The 17984-nt window shown below is 40.8% G+C and overlaps 1 protein-coding gene across 1 annotated transcript; it reads left to right on the top strand.

Moving 5' to 3' along the window:
* The first annotated feature begins 11578 nt into the window (after positions 1 to 11578).
* On the top strand, positions 11579 to 15852 carry LOC127677283 (disks large homolog 5-like). Its single transcript, XM_052172388.1, has 5 exons — positions 11579 to 11711; positions 12716 to 12875; positions 14091 to 14234; positions 14814 to 14994; positions 15709 to 15852. The coding sequence occupies exons 1-5, from the start codon at positions 11579 to 11581 to the stop codon at positions 15850 to 15852; spliced, it is 762 nt and encodes a 253-aa protein (XP_052028348.1).
* Positions 15853 to 17984: the final 2132 nt, after the last annotated feature.

The following is a 17984-nucleotide window of genomic DNA, read 5'->3' as shown; positions in this document are numbered from 1 at the left end:
GAAATGATAAAGAAGCTGAAAAGAATTAGGAAAGCCACACCCAAAATTAATGAAATGTAACCATTAGTATAAGTTTATGCAAGCAATGAAAGACCTATAGGACAAGATTTTGAAATCTATGCTCCACTATGCTCCAAATGAAAGGGTACCTTTATTTGTAAAAGAAATTTTACTAAAGCTCAAAGCACACATTGCACCTAACACAATAATTGTGGGTGATTTCAACACTCAACTCTCCTCAATGGACCGATCAGGAAAACAGAAACTAAACAGGGACATGGTGAAACTAATTGAAGCTATGGACCAATTGGATTTTTACTTAACAGATTTATATATATATATATATATATATATATATATATATATATATATATATAAATACCTGGAAGTTGCCTGGGCCTCTCACTCACTTATGGGTTAAAACAGTTTGCAGTTTGTTTGTTAAACACTACCACATGCATACATTAACCTGGACTTTTCTTTTTTGGGGGGGGGGTTTATTTTAGGTTTTTGTTTTTTTGGATTTTGGTTTTTTTCAAAACAGGTTTTCTCTGTATAGCCCTGGCTGTCCTAGAACTCACTCTGTAGACCAGGCTGGCTGTGAACTCAGAAATCTGCCTGCCTCTACCTTCCAAGTGCTGGGATTACAGGTGTGCACCACCCCTGCCCAGCTAACTGGGACTTTTCAACTGGCACTTGTGAAATGAGATGATAGTTCATGTCAGACCTTACCTGACTAAATTCTTCTTAATGTAGAGTGTGAATTTCAGTGCCTTATATTCTCTCCCAGATAGCTAAAGCATTGCCAGGCTTGAAAGCATTTTGTCACACGTTCTGGAAGACTTCTGATAGTCAAAGTTGTGTGCATATATGTAGTAATGTCTCTTGGCTCTTGCACGTAACTCTGACATTGGTTACTTCAACACACCCTGAAAACTGTCTGTGCAGTATGTTCAGTGAGGCTGTGGTATGCATCACTATAATAGAGAGCATCAAGGGCTTCATTTATTACATGCTGCTGTTTCCAATGTCAGAAAACACCTCACCCCATTGACAGGCAGGTAGTATTTGGTGGCAGGAAATAAAATCTGGCCTGAAAGCAATCACTTAGAAACAAAGGGAATAATACAAAGAACCAAGGAAAACAAGAGCTAGTTCTCTGAGAAAATTAACCCGATTGACAACCCCTTCTCCAAACTAACTAAAAGGCTGAAAGGCAATACGTAAACTATCAATATCAGAAAAGAAAAGTGGGATGTAACAATGGACACTGAAGGAATTAAAAGATTCAGTAGGTCAGATTCATGAACCTGTACTCCAGAAAATTGGAAAATCTAAATGAAATAGGCAGTTTTCTAGACATATACCAATTATTCAAATTTAATCTAGATCTGGTAAATTAACTATCTAATCCTATAATCCCTAAGGAAATAGTAACTGTCATCAAAAGGCTCCAAATACAAACAGGGCAAGGCCACATGGTTTTAGAGCCTAAATCTTCCAATTTTAAAAAGCTGTTAATGCCAACACTCTTCAACCTATTCCAATGAACAGAAAGAGAAGGAATTTTGCCATACTCATTCTCTGAGGCCATGTAAGTGGATACCTAAAACACAAAGATTCAACATGAATGGGGAATTCAGACCACTTTACCTTTTGTACATTAATGTAAAAGTAGTCAATAAAATACGGGCATATAGAATCCAGGGATATACTAAAGACATCCTCTCCCATTGTCAAGTAGTCTTGATTTCAGGAGTGCAAGCATGGTGCAATGTAGGAAAATCCATCGATTCAATCTAACAAAATAACTCCACTAAAATATATAACCTAACCACATGATCATCTCATTAGATGGTGAAAAGATCTTGGACAAAATTGAACTTCTGCTATATTGAAAGTCCTGTAGTGCAGGGAAACAAGGCACATAACTAAACATAAAAGCAATAAAAAGCAAGTCTTAGAAAAAATCAAATTCAGTGGAGAGAAACTTAAAGCTATTTTTATTAAAATCAAGGGCAAGACAAGGCCTCTCTTTCTATCTATTCAACATAGTTCATGAATTTCTACCTAGAGCAATCAGAAAACAAAACTACATCAAGGGGATATGAAAGATAAAGGAAAATGTCAAAGAATTGCTATTGGCACATAATATGATAGTATACATAAGTGATTCCTAAAGATGTACCAGAGAACTACAGCTGATAAACACCTACAGGAAAGTCTATTGTGGCCATACCTATCCATAACATAACAGAAAATATACTTAATCCAACTCAGAGGTCTCATAGACCATAAGAGGTTCAACAATGTTAAAAGTCCAAAATTCAAAGTCTCTTCTTATATACACAAAATCTCTAAAGTGTAATCCCCCATAAAATCAAACAATGTACATCACAGATATCTAAAATCACAAGATATATAGTGTCATTTAAAAATGTCATACTGAGAAAGTACCAGGCTAAAGCAAGACAAAAATCGGATTCTCAAAGTCCAACTCTGAGTTTCCATTTCTGAAAATCTATGTTACAAATGAAAGGGCACCCACATTCATAAAATAAACTTTACTAAAGCTCAAAGCATGCATTGCATCTCAAACTATAATAGTGGGAGACTTCCAGCACATTAACATGATAGGACAGATCATGGAAACCCAAACTAAACAGATACAGAATGAAACTAACAGCAGTTATTGACCATGGAATAACAGATGTCAAAAGAATATTTCATCCTAAAAGAAGAACATACTTTCTTCTCAGCACCTCATGGTACCTGCTCCAAAGGTGACTATCCTCTCGATCACAAAACAAGCTTCAACTAATACAAGAAAATCAAAAATACAAGAAAATCGAAATAATCTGATACATCCTATTGGATCACCACAGACGAAGGCTGGTCTTCAATACCAACAAAAACAACAGAAAGCCCACATACACATGGAAGCTGAACACTACCCTACTCAATGATAACTTGGTCAAGGTAGAAATAAGAAAACATTTTAGAATAATGAAAATGAAGGCACAACATTCCCAAACCTTTGGGACACAATGAATGCAGTGCTAAAATGAACACTGAAAGATCTGAGTGCATCCATAAAGAAACTGGAGAGAGCATACACTAGAAGCACGACAGTACACCTGAAAGCTCTAGAACAGAAAGAAGGAAATACACCCATGAGGAGTAGATGGTAGGATCAGACTTGAATTGACAAAAGGCTCATTATCGGTAAACGTATTTTGTCCCCCACTCCCTTCCCTTTTATCCCCAACTTGTTTCCTTTTGGAGGCAGGGTTTCAATACTCTGAAGTCCTGGCTGGCCTGCAGCACTGAGATCCATTGTCTCTGCCTCAAAAGTGCTGGAATCACAGGCATGTGCCACCATGGCCAGCACCAAGTTGTATTTCTATTTTTTCTTTTTATGTGGATGAGTGTTTGCCTGTATGTATGTATGTATGTATGTATGTATGTATGTATGTATGTATGTATATATGTATGTATGTATGTACACTGCATACAGGGCCTAGTGCACATAAAGATCAGAAGAGGCACCAGATTCCCTCAAATTGCTTCTGGGAGCTAAACCCATCTCCTCTGCTAGACCAACCTGTGCTCTTAGCAGCTAAGCTGTTCCTGAAGCCCACGCCAACATGAATTTTTATCACTTAGTAATAGGATAAAAAAAAGAACTTTAAGGACTTTAAGAAATGCAAAGAGGAAAACGCATAGCCCTGAGTGCCTCCATAAAGAAGTTGGAGAGATCTTACTCTAGTTGCTTCACTTCTCAGCTGAAAGCTCTAGAACAAAAAGAAGCAAACACACCCAAGAGGAGTAGAGGGCAGGAAATAATCAAATTTAGGACTCAAATCAACCAAGTATAAAGAAAGAGAACTATACAAGGAATCAACAAAACATAGAGCTGGTTCTTTGAGAAAATAAACAAGATAGATAAACCCTAAGACACACTAACTAGAGGGCACAGAAACACTATCCAAATTAACAAAGACAGGAATGAAATAGAAGAAATAACAACAGAAGTTGAGGAAATACAAAAAAAATTCTACTCAGATTCAGATTCTACTAAAAAGAAATGTATTCAACAAAAGTGAAAAGTCTGCATGAAATAGTTTTTCTAGACAGATACCAGTTACTAAAATTATATCATGATAAAATATCTATATAGCACCATAATCACCCAAGGAAATAGAAGCCATCATTAGAAGACTTCCAAGCAAAAATATCCAGGGCCCAATGATTTTAGTGCAGAAATCTATCAGTACTTCATAGAAGATCTACTACCAATACTTCTCAAATGCGTTCAAAAAATAGAAACACAAAGAAAAACACCCAATTCCATCTATGAAGACACATTTATACTGATGCCAAAACCATAAACAGAACCAACAAAGAAAAAGAACTTCAGACCAATTTCCCTTATGAATATCAATGCAAAAATACTCAATAAACCTCTCACAAACTGAATCCAGGAACACATCAAAACAATCACTCACTTTGATTATGTAGGCTTCATCCAGGAAATGCAGGGATGATTTAATGTATGGAAATCCATCAATGTAATCCACTCTATAAACTAACTCAAAGATGATAACCACACAATTATCTAATTACATGCTGAAAAAACACTGGACAAAAGACAAAACCCATTCATGTTAAAAGGATAAGAGAGATCAAGAATTCAAGCTTCATACCTAAATATAAGAAAAGCAATATACAACAAACCAATAGCCAGCATCAAACTAAATGGAGAAAAACTCAAGGCAATGGCATTAAAATCAGGCACAAGACAAGGCCCTACCTAGTCAAATAGTACTTGAAGTTCTACCTAGACCAGTAAGACAACAAAAGGAGTTCAAAAGGATACAAATTGGAAAAGAAGAAGTCAAAATATCACTCTTTTCAGTTGATATTATAGTATACTTAAGTGACCACAAAAATTTCTACCAGAGAGACCCTGCAACTTCAGCAAAGTGGCTGGAGGTAAAATTAACTCAACCAAATCAGCAACCATTCTTCTAGTCAAAGTATAAATGGGCTAAGTAAGATATGAGGGAAAGGACACCTTTCACAATAGTCACAAATAATATAAAATATCTTCTTATGACTCTAACCAAGCAAGTGAAAAATCTGTTTGACAATAATTTCAAATCCCTGAAGAAATAAATTGAAGAACTAAGAAAATGGAAAAAATGTCCCAAACTCAGGGATCAGCATGATTAACATAGTAAAAATTCCTTCTCATGATCTTCCAATCTACAGGTTCAATGCAAACCCCATCAAAATCACAACTCAACTCTTCATAGAGTTAGAAAGAGATATTCTCAGATTCATTTGGAATAACAAAAAAACCACAAGATAGTGAAAACTATTCTCAACAATAGTAGAAATTATGATGGAATCACCACTGAACATTCCCTTAGGTGCTTCCCAGCCATTTATATTTCTCAGGTGAAAATTCTTTGCTTAGCTGTGTACCCCATTTTTAATAGGTTTATTTCATTCTCTGCAGTCTAACTTATTGAATCATTTGTAGATATTGGATATTAGTCCTGTGTCAGATGTAGGGTTGGTAAAGAACTTTTCCCAATTTGTTGGTTGATGTTTTGTTCTATTTACAGTGTCTTTTACCTTACAGAAACTTTGTAATTTTATGAAGTTCCACTTGTCAATTCTTGATCTTAGAGCATAAGCTATTAGAGTTCTGTTCAGGAAATTTTCCCCTGTGCCCATGTGCTCAGGGCTCTTTTTCAGGTTTTTTTCTGTTAGTTTCAGTGCATCTGGTTTCATGTGGAGGTCCTTGATCCACTTGGACTTGATTATTGTACTAAGAGATAAAAATGTATATATTTGCATTCTTCTGCGTGGTAGCTGGCAGTTGAACCACCACCATTTGTTGAAAAGGCTATCTTTTTTCCACTGGATGGTTTTAGCTCCTTTGTCAAAGATCAACTGAACATAGGAGTATGGCTTCATTTCTGGGTCTTCAATTCTATTCCATTGATTTACCTGCCTGTCACTGTACAAAGCTGAAGTTCTAGTGATCCAAGCATCTCAACAAGAAGCCATATACACAGCATCTAATAGAAGAGATACTGGGGAAGAGTGTTGAACACATAGCTAAAAGGGAAACCTTCCTGGACAGAATACCAGTGGCTTATGCTTTAAGATCAAATACAGACAAATGGTACCTCACAATATTGCAAATCTTCTATAAGGAAAAGAACACTATCAATAGGACAAAACAGCAACTTATAGACTGGTAAATTTTTTTTACCAACCCTACATTTTATAGAGGGCACAGATCTAAAATATACAGAGAACTCAAGAAGTTAGACTCCAGAAAACAAAATAGTCCTATTAAAAAGAAGTATACTGAGCTAAACAGAGAATTCTCAGAGAATGCCTGAGAAGTACTTAAAGAAATGTTCAAAATCCTTAGTCAACAGGGAAATACAAATCAAAACAACTTTGAGAATCTACCACACGGATGATAGCCAGGTTGTGGGTAAATAGGAACAATCCTCCATTGTTGATGGGACTGCAAGCAAGTAAAACAACTTTAGAACTCCATCTGGCAGGTCCTAAGATAATTGGAAATAGTTTTTACATGAAGACACAGCTATACCACTACTGGGCATATACACAAAAGTATTCCAACACATAACAAGGACCCATTTTCTACTATGTTCATAGCACCCTTATTTATAATAGCCAGAAGCTAGAAATAACCCAGATTTCCCACTACAGAAGAACGAAAACAGAAAATGTTGTTACAGAACAGAATACTACAAAGCAATTAAAAACAATGACTTCATATGATGTGCAGGCAAATGGAAGATCTAGAAAATATCATCCTGAGTGAGGTAACCCAGACACAAAGGAACACACATGGTATGTGTTTACTGATAAGTGGATATTTGCCCTAAACTTCACAATGCCCGTAATACAACCCTCAGATACTATGGACCTTAGAAGGAAGGAAGACCAGGGTATAGCTGTTTCAATCCTACATTGAGGGGCAAACAGGATGATGGTGGGAGGTTGAGGCATAGGAGACCTAGGAGGGACAGAGGACGAAGAGGAAATAAGGGGTCAGTGTCAGGAAGTGATGAGGATATGAGGGAGGTGCAGAGGATCTGGCAATCGAACAAAAAAATGTAGCAGGGAGGGTGAGGAAGTGTGGAGAGGCATATGAGGTTCACAGACACCAGGGAAACGTCATGTTCCCAGGACACAAAGGGGATGACCTTAGCTGAAACTCACAGATAAGGGGGAGATAGAACTTGTAGAGACCACCTCCAGTGGATAGGAAAACCTCTACACATCCACACACCCCTGGGACTGCCCTCCTTCAAGGGAGGGTCCCAACAACTCATTTCAAAAATTTTTACACAGAAATGTTCCTGAGCAAAACAAGAGCAGGAACAACAAATGGATCAGAGACTGAAGGAAGGGCCATCCAGGGACTGTCCTACCTGGGGATCCATCATAACTGCAGACAACAAAAGAGACACTGTTGGTGTGGTCAAGAGGTGCTTGCTGACAGTAACATCTTGTGATGGTTCTTAGGGAAGTTCAGCCAGCAACTGACCATTGAAGCCAACCATTAGACTGAGCTCAGGGAACCTGGTTGGCGAGCTGGCAGAAAACCTGGAGGAGCAGAGGGGAATTGAAACATTGTTGGAAGAACAACATCGGCTTCCAGGACCACCCAGTGTTCCCAGAGACTAGACCACAAACTGAGGAGTGTACAGGGAGAGAATGATAACTACAGATACATCGTAGCAGAGTATGGCCTTGCCTGACAGCAATGGAGGAGAGGCACTTAGTCCTGGGGAGTTTTGATGCCCCAGGTTAGAACAGTGAGGTAGTAGGTCAGGAGAGGGTGGGTCAGTGGGTATGTACCCTCATACAGGCAAAGGGGAGGGGGAAAGGGAAGATATTGTTTGAGGGGTTGTTGGAGGGTTAACCAAGAAGTGGTATATCATTCGAGAAGCAATCAAATGGAATGATTAATAAATAAATTAAAAACAATGCACATGTGCCAGCCATTTAATTTTAACAATTAAGATTCAGGATCCAGATGCTGAAGTGAAAACATGCCAGCTCCAATAGACAGGGAAAGCACTCCGCTGACCTTCATACAAATATCTTGCAACTTAAAGACCTTTCTTTCATTTACTTATATTCATTCCCTTCTACAGGTTATTTGCTCTGCCTCTTGACCTGGAGTCGACCTTCTTTTGCTTTACAATACAGGTGTGTGCTAGGGCTGAACCACAGGACAAGAAAGTACAATAAACAGAAAGCTCTTGGGTTAAAGGTCAGTGCTATGGCTGAGCTACACTGTAAAATATTTTATGTGTTTGTTTGTTTGTTTCAGTAAATAACACAATCTTGGTGTTAACAATCTGAACAAATATACCACAACATTAATTAGCAACGTTACCTTCATTGTAGAAATCCAGCTCTTTCTGGTTGTTCACAGGCATGTCTGAGTGTATCATCATGGGGACACAATGATCCCAAGGAAGATCAGAACTGGGCTCTTGAAGGTGTTGCACACAAGGCCAATAGAGACCTAAAAAGCACCAAGGACACCCCTGATCCTTATCACAAGGGATAAATCACCCATCCTCCTGTCACATAATTTATTGCAAGATGTCACCATTCCTGATCTTGGCTCATTGTACTAAGTTCTGTGAAATAGAAGGGTTCATGTCCAGGAGTCACACAACAAACCAATAAAGACAGAATTCAGTTAAACAAGTATGGTTTATTGAATGCATACCTCAAGACTGACCAATCAGGGCAACAGATCAATAATATGCACTACCTATTTCTCATGGACAGCTGTGTGCAAAAACCACAAAGGGCAGGAATCATGACCTACATGGGCCCTGACTCAAGCTATTTAGACATAATAGTAATACTGACCTTGAATTTGATGGGTCCTGTGGGAAGAATATAGATGTGAAAATTAATAAGATTAACAAACCTCACAATATACAGAACATTCCATGGTACATGGTCAGCATGACTCTGCTCTGAATCAATGACTCAAGATGTATTTTTCTTTTGTTTTACATCCATGACAGGGAGGCATATTACAGCAACAGTATGATATAGATGGCTGTGGTGGGACAAGTTTGCTACAGATATGGAAGGGGCAAGCCTTATCAAGGAGAAACATTATGAAAGATGTCTGCATGACCTTACCATGTTTAGATAAGTTCTGTGGCCTCCACAGGAGCTCCTTGGAAGGAAAAGAGAGACTGTGTTTGTTACCTGAAAGGAGTGGCCTGAGCAGTGCTGCTCAGCCTTCTCAGTGCCCATTCCACCTCACTCTGTCCCTGCAGGGGATCCCCAAGTGTCCTTCCACATTTCCTGTGAACCAGGTCTAAGCACACAAATTCCAGGACACAGTGTTGGTGACCCACTCCTCACTTATCCTCCATTGTCTATGATTGTACATGTGTAAGCACATACAGTGTGCTCACTAGTTATTGATACCCTTCACATCTTACTGAGGGCAGCAATTTCTTGTCTACACCCAATTATATAAAAAATCAGGACCCAGGGAAAATATATCAAGATAAATCTGAGACAGAGGTACATGAACTCTGCCCTGTACTGAACTAAGAAATGTGGACATGGGAGAAAGATGTATGGTTAAATAACCCACTAAGTTCACAAATGTCTGCCTGATTTAATCTCAGGACACAGAGGTAGAGTATCTTTGATGGCTTCTGCCTAGCCCCTTGAAAGATTCAATGGTCTTTAGCCACAGCACTTGATACTTCATATTGGGGCACCAGCACTCAGGAAAGCTAGAGATTGTCATTGTCACAGTATCATGCTAGCAGCAGTATATATGACAGTTGTTCAGAAGGTGATACCCACTTTCATTGTTCTTAATGTGGACCCAGGGAAAGAGAGAACAAAATCTTCAGAATAAAAAGATCATTTCTACTTCTCCATCTTCCCAGAATGAAAGACTCATAAGGAGAGAATGGTAAGTTCTTTATAACAGACAAGGATTGTTAGGTGAGGCCTTGGATGTGTGGTATTTTCAGTGTTGTTTTCTGAAACAGGGTCTCAAATATTCCATGTTGTCCTCTACCTGGCTTGCCAGGTTAACCTTCAGCTCAGATATTCCTGCTTCCACTTTCTAAGAGCTAGGCTTACAAGCAGCGCTCATAGGACTCTTAGGTCAGCACTAGTCACTGAAAGAGACCTGGGTTTTCTAATGCTGAGGCCTGTACCCACCAGTATAGCTACAGCCATTTTGTTTTATGTCTGCCCCCTATTTCAGTTTGTTGCTGTAATATGCCAGCGAATCATTGACACAGAAAAACAAACTTGTCTCAGCAAGATCATGGTGATCACATCCTGTTATGTTTAGTATGACATTTGTTAACCTTACAATATTCTGAAACCTTTCCATGGGACCCATCAAATTAAGATCCATATGCAACCTGAGCAGAACTGAGCACTTCATATGAGCTACTTGTGCTTTTTTATTTTGTTTTGTTTTGAATTTATAACTTTACAGAGACAGATGATTGGGGTGATTGTTAGCAAATAAAACCTGAGCTACCATTTTGATCGATCAATATTAAGGTCTGAATTCAATAACCCTGAACTGTCTGAAAAGTGTTTGTATGGTTTATGGGGCCAATTATGAACCCAAACAGAGATGCTAAGCCCTTGCTCTGGGCACTCGCCTGTATCTATCATATTTCCCTACACCTTCTGCCTGCACGCCCTTATTGCTGTTGACGATTTTATTTTTTTCTGACAGAATCTCATTTTGTAGCTTACAGAGGGCTGTAAGCCATCCCCATTTGGTGACACTGGTGAAGTGATGAGAGCCTCATACTCAGCCTGAGGGCCTTTCCATTGGTGGCTCCAATATTCTAATTTCCCTACCAACAGATCTCAAAACTATTGCCAGCACTATGAAGCCTGCATCTCTCTCTCTCTCTCCTAAGGCATCTTGGGGAAATTTCAAAATGCTAAGAATACGACATCATGACTGATACCCCTAACACACACACATTGCAACCTGCCCTGCAGGAACTGCATGGATGTGATTTCGCCCACCTGCACATGATGAGACAGAAGAACATTTGACTGCATATTAAAACTGGAGTGATTTCTCAGTGGATGGTAATGGCTCATATTGCTGATTGAGGGAAATGTGAGGTAGGATGAGACATTTCTGATACTGTTATGAAAAGTAAACACTCAGAGAGATACATCAGGATGTCTTAGGTTGTGCCAATCAAGCCTAGAGCAAACCCTGGCTTTGGAAGGAGGATGGGCTCACTGGCTATGCCCCAGGAGAGTCTCCAGGAAAGGGCACCTCAGCTTCCTATTGGTACAGGAAGAACATTAGCAGGGAGCCAAAGGCTGTACCCCATGACATCACCATTCCCTTCTTGAACATTCTATTATCTCCTGGAGAGTTCTTGGCATCCACTGTGATGTCACCAGTGTTGTAGCAACAACACGTACACTAAGGTTTCTCAGTCAGTGTCTAGAGGATACTTCCATAGACATGTTTGCCCGACTGAGAAAACTTTTTGGGAGAGCGAGGGTAGATGGGAGAGAGACTAGAGAGAGGAGGAAGGAAACTGCCCTTTCTTCTGAGAGTAATGAAGGACGAAGGAGCTGGTCTTGGGGAATGCGGAGTAAGTTCGGGGAAGTGGATGTGCAGGGGTGTCCTGAGCTGGCCTTTCTAACAATGGGGCACAGGAACTGCAGCGTCTGGGTAGGAAAAGAACTTTCATGATTATCACAATTCTTGAAAATCAAGGATTTCAGAACATTATTTTCTCTAGTCCTTAAGGCAGGAGATGGCAAGGGCAAAGCTGTTATTCTGTGAACTCCAAGTCTTTACTTTCAATGAGTATAGTGGGTGTTACAGGGGACAGAATGAGAGCATCAGGAGTCACAGAGGGTCTAACCTATGCAAATTTAGGGCAGGGCATCACTGCACTTCACTCTCATGGCTTCATTTAGCTTCAGTGGCTATCTGACAGTAGTAGCAGGGAGAGAATTGTGCTCCAAGCCATTACCTTATGTTCTCTCCCTGACAGTTCCCACCCTACATTTCTATATGACCAGCTGTAGGTGGCAGGAATTTCTGTACTAAATACAAAAACCTGTAACAGGGGATACACCCAGACAGAGATGTGATTAAATTGATACTTCTGGGGTGTTTGGTGTTTCAGTAGGGGGATCTGATCAGTGTGTTGAGCAGGTTCTCATTCTGCATGATGTTATAATCACATGTCCTGGGCATCAAGTAACAGGGTAGGATATTTGAACATCTCCACATACTTATATACTTTTGGACTGTGAATTTATCATCTGATTTGTGAAACTACGGGACTGAGGGCTCTGAAGCCAAGATGCACCATGAGCAGTTGCCAATAAGCCAAGAGAAGCCATCTCTTTGCTCATCTTAAGCATGTGTGGAGAGGCAGAGGACACACCTGTCTGTTCATATCTCCTGGTCTCTATACGGGGATGGTAGAGCTGAGATCCACTGAGGAGGCATCTCAAGCCTGAACCAAACCCTGTGTGATGTCACTGGGTTCTATGCCTGTTGTCCTTCTGTACGAGTCTCAGGGTCGTCTGTTTATACTCTGTGTCCCCACCATGCAGTTCACCTGTGTTATTCTACCTACAGGGGCTGGCAGGCAGACATCATACCCTGAAACTGTCCTAAGCAAGAAGCAGGCCAAGAAGGAAGAGGAGAAGCTGACCACAGAGCTGCAGCTCGTTACCCAGGAGAAAAACGATGTGAATGATCGCCTGATCTCCATCACAGAGGGAGCCATGAAAAAGAGGTATGCATTGCTCCAAACACAGTGGTGTCAATCTGGGGTCAGCAATGTCACCCTCATCTTACCCTTTTAAGGAGGGGTTTTCTAAGAAGCTGTACCACCAGAATGTCCCTGTGCGCAACGTCAGATCCAGAAATACTTCTTAGAGGAGAGGCAGAACCTAAAGCGTGCTCAGCAGTGATGTGGGAAATGGACTCTTCTGATCCCTCCAGTGGAAAAGAAGACTTGTGGGAATGAAGAATTCAGGGATAGAATTAGTGGAAAATGAGTTCCCATAGTGCATTTGGAAAGCCCTTGACATGAAGTAGATTTGTGAGTTCGTAGGAGCTGTGAGTTTGTGCTGAGTGTTTGTAATTGCCCTGCAGAGGACTGATTGATGGAACTCCTGGAATCAGCTGGAGAGGCCTGGTCTACATAGTTCAACTCAGTGTTTGACTAGACGCCTGATGCTCTGCCTATTCCTCTTTGTGGGCCTTATACTTTGAGACAGTAATGTCACATGCAATTCTTCTGCATCTCATTGTGCTCTTTCAGTTTCTATCTATATCTCATTCTCTGTTTCCATTTCTCCTTGTATGTGTGTGTCCAAATCTGTGTGTCTCTGTGTGTTCAAATGCACCTACCTGTGCATGCACATTGTGTGGTTATATCTCCCTTCACACTTTGGAATCTAGGGGTCTGTGTTTTGTCTTGATGATTTACCTGTAAGACAGTTTCAGGTATATGTTAGTGATGAACTCTGGGAGCCCCCATCAACACTGTTCTTTGGCTCTGGGGTCACAATTGTTCATACATTTGTATCTCCTGAGCAGATTATAAAGATGTGGTGATGTCTGGTCTTATCTCCACAATTATGTGCAATGTCTGTCTCTAAGGTATAAGTTATTCAGGATTTAGAATTCCTGTTGTGAAAATAGGAAATATATAACCACAGGTTTCTGGTGGGCGAAGATCTGTGGCCTGGGCTCATGAGATTATAGCTGCTTAGACTGCATCTCCAGCTCTACTGAGCGAACACAGGGAGCCATGGCACTGTCCTTCTGGATGCCTAGATTCTACTACTCCGGAGACAGGAAAACAAGTTTCCAAAGCTGAAGAATATCCCAGTATATAGAAACTAGAATGTGGTTTTCTGAGCCTGGGGTAGTACAAGACCCATCGTGAGATGATGTATTCTTAACCATCCACATTCATAGAGTTCTGTGTTCCTGGGAACAGGACCTTCCAGAGGCTGAATCCAATGTATGAGCAATTGAAGTTAAAGGAGAAGGAGATCAAGTCATTTCTTCACAACTTAGAGATGGAGAAGATTGAGGCCGGAGAGAACATCCAGGATCTCAAGAAGGAGATTAACTTCTATAGGTAAGGACCAGTGAGGGAGGCCACCAGTTGTGGAAAGGCCATTTCTGCCTTCCTTTCTTTCTGGACTGGAGAGTCTGCAGGTCTGGTTCTATCCCTTCTGATGTTTAGCCAACAGTGTGCCTTGGGATTTTGGACTCACCTTTTATAAGTCTGTAAGAGACTGTTACCCCTCCCAGTATTATGAAGGCTGACTCAGAAGTCTCTAGATAGAAAAGTTATTTAGTTCATGAGAGGGTAATTATGCAGTACTAGGTCTCTGGTACTCAGGCAGGGTTTTATAGACCTGACTGTGATATAATACAATGACAGAATGCCTTCCTCTTGGTTCTACTGACCTTCTTTGATGGTATTTGCCCCCTATTAATAGATGTTGCCCCATTGCTTTGGGCTGTCATGGATAGTTGGAGATCCCACTTTCTTTTGGAGAGATGTGGATACTTACTGGTATTTGGGCTGCAGCAATGGATGTATTAAGATATATTGTATTAGGTCTTCATGGCAACCTGGGTCCTGGTGGGCTTAATGGGACCTGTAAGTATGAAGGGGAGGAGGATCTTACTATACAGAGTGTGCTTCCAGCAACCTGCATAGCCGGCTCCTCATAGAGAAGATGCTTGTGAAGAAGAGAAGGGTCATGCTGATGCGGGAGAGCAAGGAAGTACTTCTTGACTGGTCTCTCATAGAGAAATACTTGGTTGGCTTGAACATGAATGATAAAGACAAACATGAGAAGACCAGCAACCTCCAAACCCAACATCAGGTAGGGACAAGCAACTCAATCAGGCTAATACTGTTTGATACCATTTTTCCATTGGATCCATTTTTGCTTTCATCTAGCACCTTTCTAATCCACATGCTCAAGCAGTCACTGACCTCCTGGAATGTAGTTGTTCATTGTTCTGTCTATGTGCAAGTATTCTGGGATATTAGGCTCTTGTGATATACTGAATTATTGTTGAGTGTACTTTGGTGCTCTGTTTGAAACTACAGTACAATAAGGGTGACAGATGAATAACCAGACACATTCCTACATGTGCTCATTATAGGGGAGATACCATGCAGAGCTTTAAGCAACTTCTAGGTCCTGTGACAAGGTCATGAAATGGTCATGTGACTTCCCAGGTGGGAAACAACTTGAAGGATTAACAACCAAATGGAAATATTATTGATTGCTCCTCATTTTAATTGATCAGGGTGGCATGTGACCTTCTGCTTTTTTGGGGGAACAAAATGAAGTCTCTTCCCATTGCCCATTTATTGGTTTGCTCTGATAGAAGTCTGAGTGACATCTTGTCAGCCTATGTATTTGTGGGTATTTCTGAATATTTTGCCCTGCCTGCAGTTATAACAACAATGGTGTCAATTCAAAGATCAATGATAACTTTCCTGCTGAGGTAGTGGGAGGCAGAAGCCTGACAGCTGACATTTATGTCCCCACCAAGCCTCTATCTTAATAGCTGCCTTCCTCTTCCAGGTCCCAGAAATGGTAGCAAGAGCTGAAATTTCCACAGACCAGGATGAGCGCCTCATGCAGAATGATTTTCCACCTCAGGAGCCCCCTGCAGAGCACCATCCTCAACAACCACATAATTTCTTGGATGAATCTTCCTCTACATAATTCAATTCCTCAGGGCGAATAGGCCCTAACTACCCAGCCAATGAGCCAGCTGATTCAGGATGTCATTCCCTTTCCTGCTCTGACAACACCCCTTGAGAGAGAACTGAGGACTGCCCTGCCACCAAGTATCCAAGAGGAGAAACAGGCTGTACCTCTGTGTTCCTAAGAGTGCAGTGAGAGAACTGTGCTTCATATAATTTACTGTTAGACTTTTGGTTGAAGTTCTGTTTTTTATTGGTTTGCTATTTGTTAGGTTATTGGGATGTTATATGTTGTTATTACATTTTCATTTTTGCTAATGCTTTTTACTGTTTTTTTTTAAATGTCATTTTAAATCTTCATTTTTATTTATTTATGAATGAAAGATTGATTTGTAACTCTTGACTCCTTTTCTTTGAAGCCCCTTCGTGCATTTTTAATTAATGAGTTATTTTTATACACTCCATATTTTATTCCCCACCCCACCACCCCCTGTACACCCTCCAACTGATCCATAACCCATACCTCCTCCTCTCCCCTATCTCCAGTTGGATGTCTCCACCAAACACGCCACCTGACCTCTAAATTCCCTGGAACCTCTTATCTCTTGAGGGTTAGGTAAATCATCTCTAAATGAACACAGACCTGGCAGACCTCCACTGTACATGTGCTAGGGGCATCATATAACCTGGTGTATGCTGCCTGTTTGGTGAGCCAGTGTTTGAGAGATCCTGGAGGTCCAGATTGATTGAGACTGCTGGTCATCCTCCTGGGTTGCCCTGAATCTACTGTTTCAGCTGTTTGTTGTGTCTTTCAGAGTGCTGCCATGCTAGGTCCTTTTTTTGTGAGTGCTCCATAGCCTCAGTAATATTGTCAGGCTTTGGGGCCTCCACTTGAGCTGGATCTCACTTTGGGCCTGTCACTGAACCTTCTTTTCCTTGGCCTCCTCTCCACTTTCATGCCTTCAATTCTATTTTTTTCTTTTCTTTATTAGATATATTCTTCATTTACATTTCAATTGTTGTCCCCTTTCCTGGTCCCCCAAACTCTCATACTCCATCTCCACTTCCCCTGTTCCCCAATCAACCCTCTCCTGCTTCCCTGTCCCAGTATTCACCCACATTGCAGCATCGAGGACCAAGGGACTCTCCTCCCTTTGATGTCCAATATGGCCATCATCTGCTGCCTATGTGTCTGGAGCCACAGGAAACTCCATGTGCACTGGCTTGTTGATGGGTTTCTCCCTGTGAGCTCTAGAAGTACTGGGTGTCTCATATTGTTGTTCCTCCTATGGTGCTGTAAAACCCTTCAGATCCTTGGATCCTTTCTCTAGCTCCCCCATTGGAGATCCTGTTCTCAGTTCAGTGGCTTGCTTAGAGTGTCCCCCTTTGTATTTGTCATGTACTAGCAGAGCCTCCCAGGTGACAGTTATATCCTATATCCACCTCCAGTCATCAAGTACTTGAGGTAGTTGGGTTTTTAGTTATCTGACTTGGGGCTACAAGTATAAACAGGAGAGAGAGAAGAGAGGAGACCAGAGGAGGAGGGAGCCGCCATGAGAGATGGACCATGAGCACTTGGCCAGGAGAAACAGCAAGTAACAAGGGACATAGGACTGTGATGTAAGTTAGAATAGCTCCAAAACCTGTGCAATCTAGGCTGAGAGTGTATAAAAGAGTGGAGTCTAGCCTCACTTGAAATAAGAACTAAGTATCTATTGACAAGAGAGTGAGTAGAGTTCACATACTCAAAAATCATAAAGCATATGCCTGCCTGAAATAATAGCTTAGCAAAAAAGAATGTTTGCTGCTCTTCCAGAAGATCTGAGTTCAGTTTCCAACACCCACATGGCTGGCGCACAACGAAATCCAGCTCTGAGGAGCCTGACACCCTCCTCTGAACTCCATGTACAATCTGCACACATGTGGCAAATGCACACAGGGAAACACATACACACACACACACACACACACACACACACACACTGAGCTAAAATTGATCCCCCAGAGATGCATGAAGGAACATGATTATCAAACCCAACAGTAACACAATACTACGTATCCTGTTTGCTAAAGAACAAATAGGAAGCAGCAAAACTATTGAGATATAGTTTCTGACAAGAGAAGGCAGAATAATTTTTTAGAACAGGCATG

The sequence above is a fragment of the Apodemus sylvaticus genome, chromosome 2 (assembly GCF_947179515.1).
Source record: "Apodemus sylvaticus chromosome 2, mApoSyl1.1, whole genome shotgun sequence".
Classification (NCBI taxonomy): domain Eukaryota; kingdom Metazoa; phylum Chordata; class Mammalia; order Rodentia; family Muridae; genus Apodemus; species Apodemus sylvaticus.
The sequence above is the reverse complement of the archived record's forward strand: the minus strand, read 5'-3'. Positions and strand labels throughout refer to the sequence as shown.

Bases quoted from the DNA above. Each gene is read 5' to 3' on its own strand.
- LOC127677283 (XM_052172388.1), top strand. From the start codon at position 11,579: ATGTTTGCCCGACTGAGAAAACTTTTTGGGAGAGCGAGGGTAGATGGG. The intron at 11,712-12,715 runs GTAAGTTCGGGG...TTCTACCTACAG, and splicing joins CTGGTCTTGGGGAATGCGGA to GGGCTGGCAGGCAGACATCA. The intron at 12,876-14,090 runs GTATGCATTGCT...TCCTGGGAACAG, and splicing joins GAGGGAGCCATGAAAAAGAG to GACCTTCCAGAGGCTGAATC.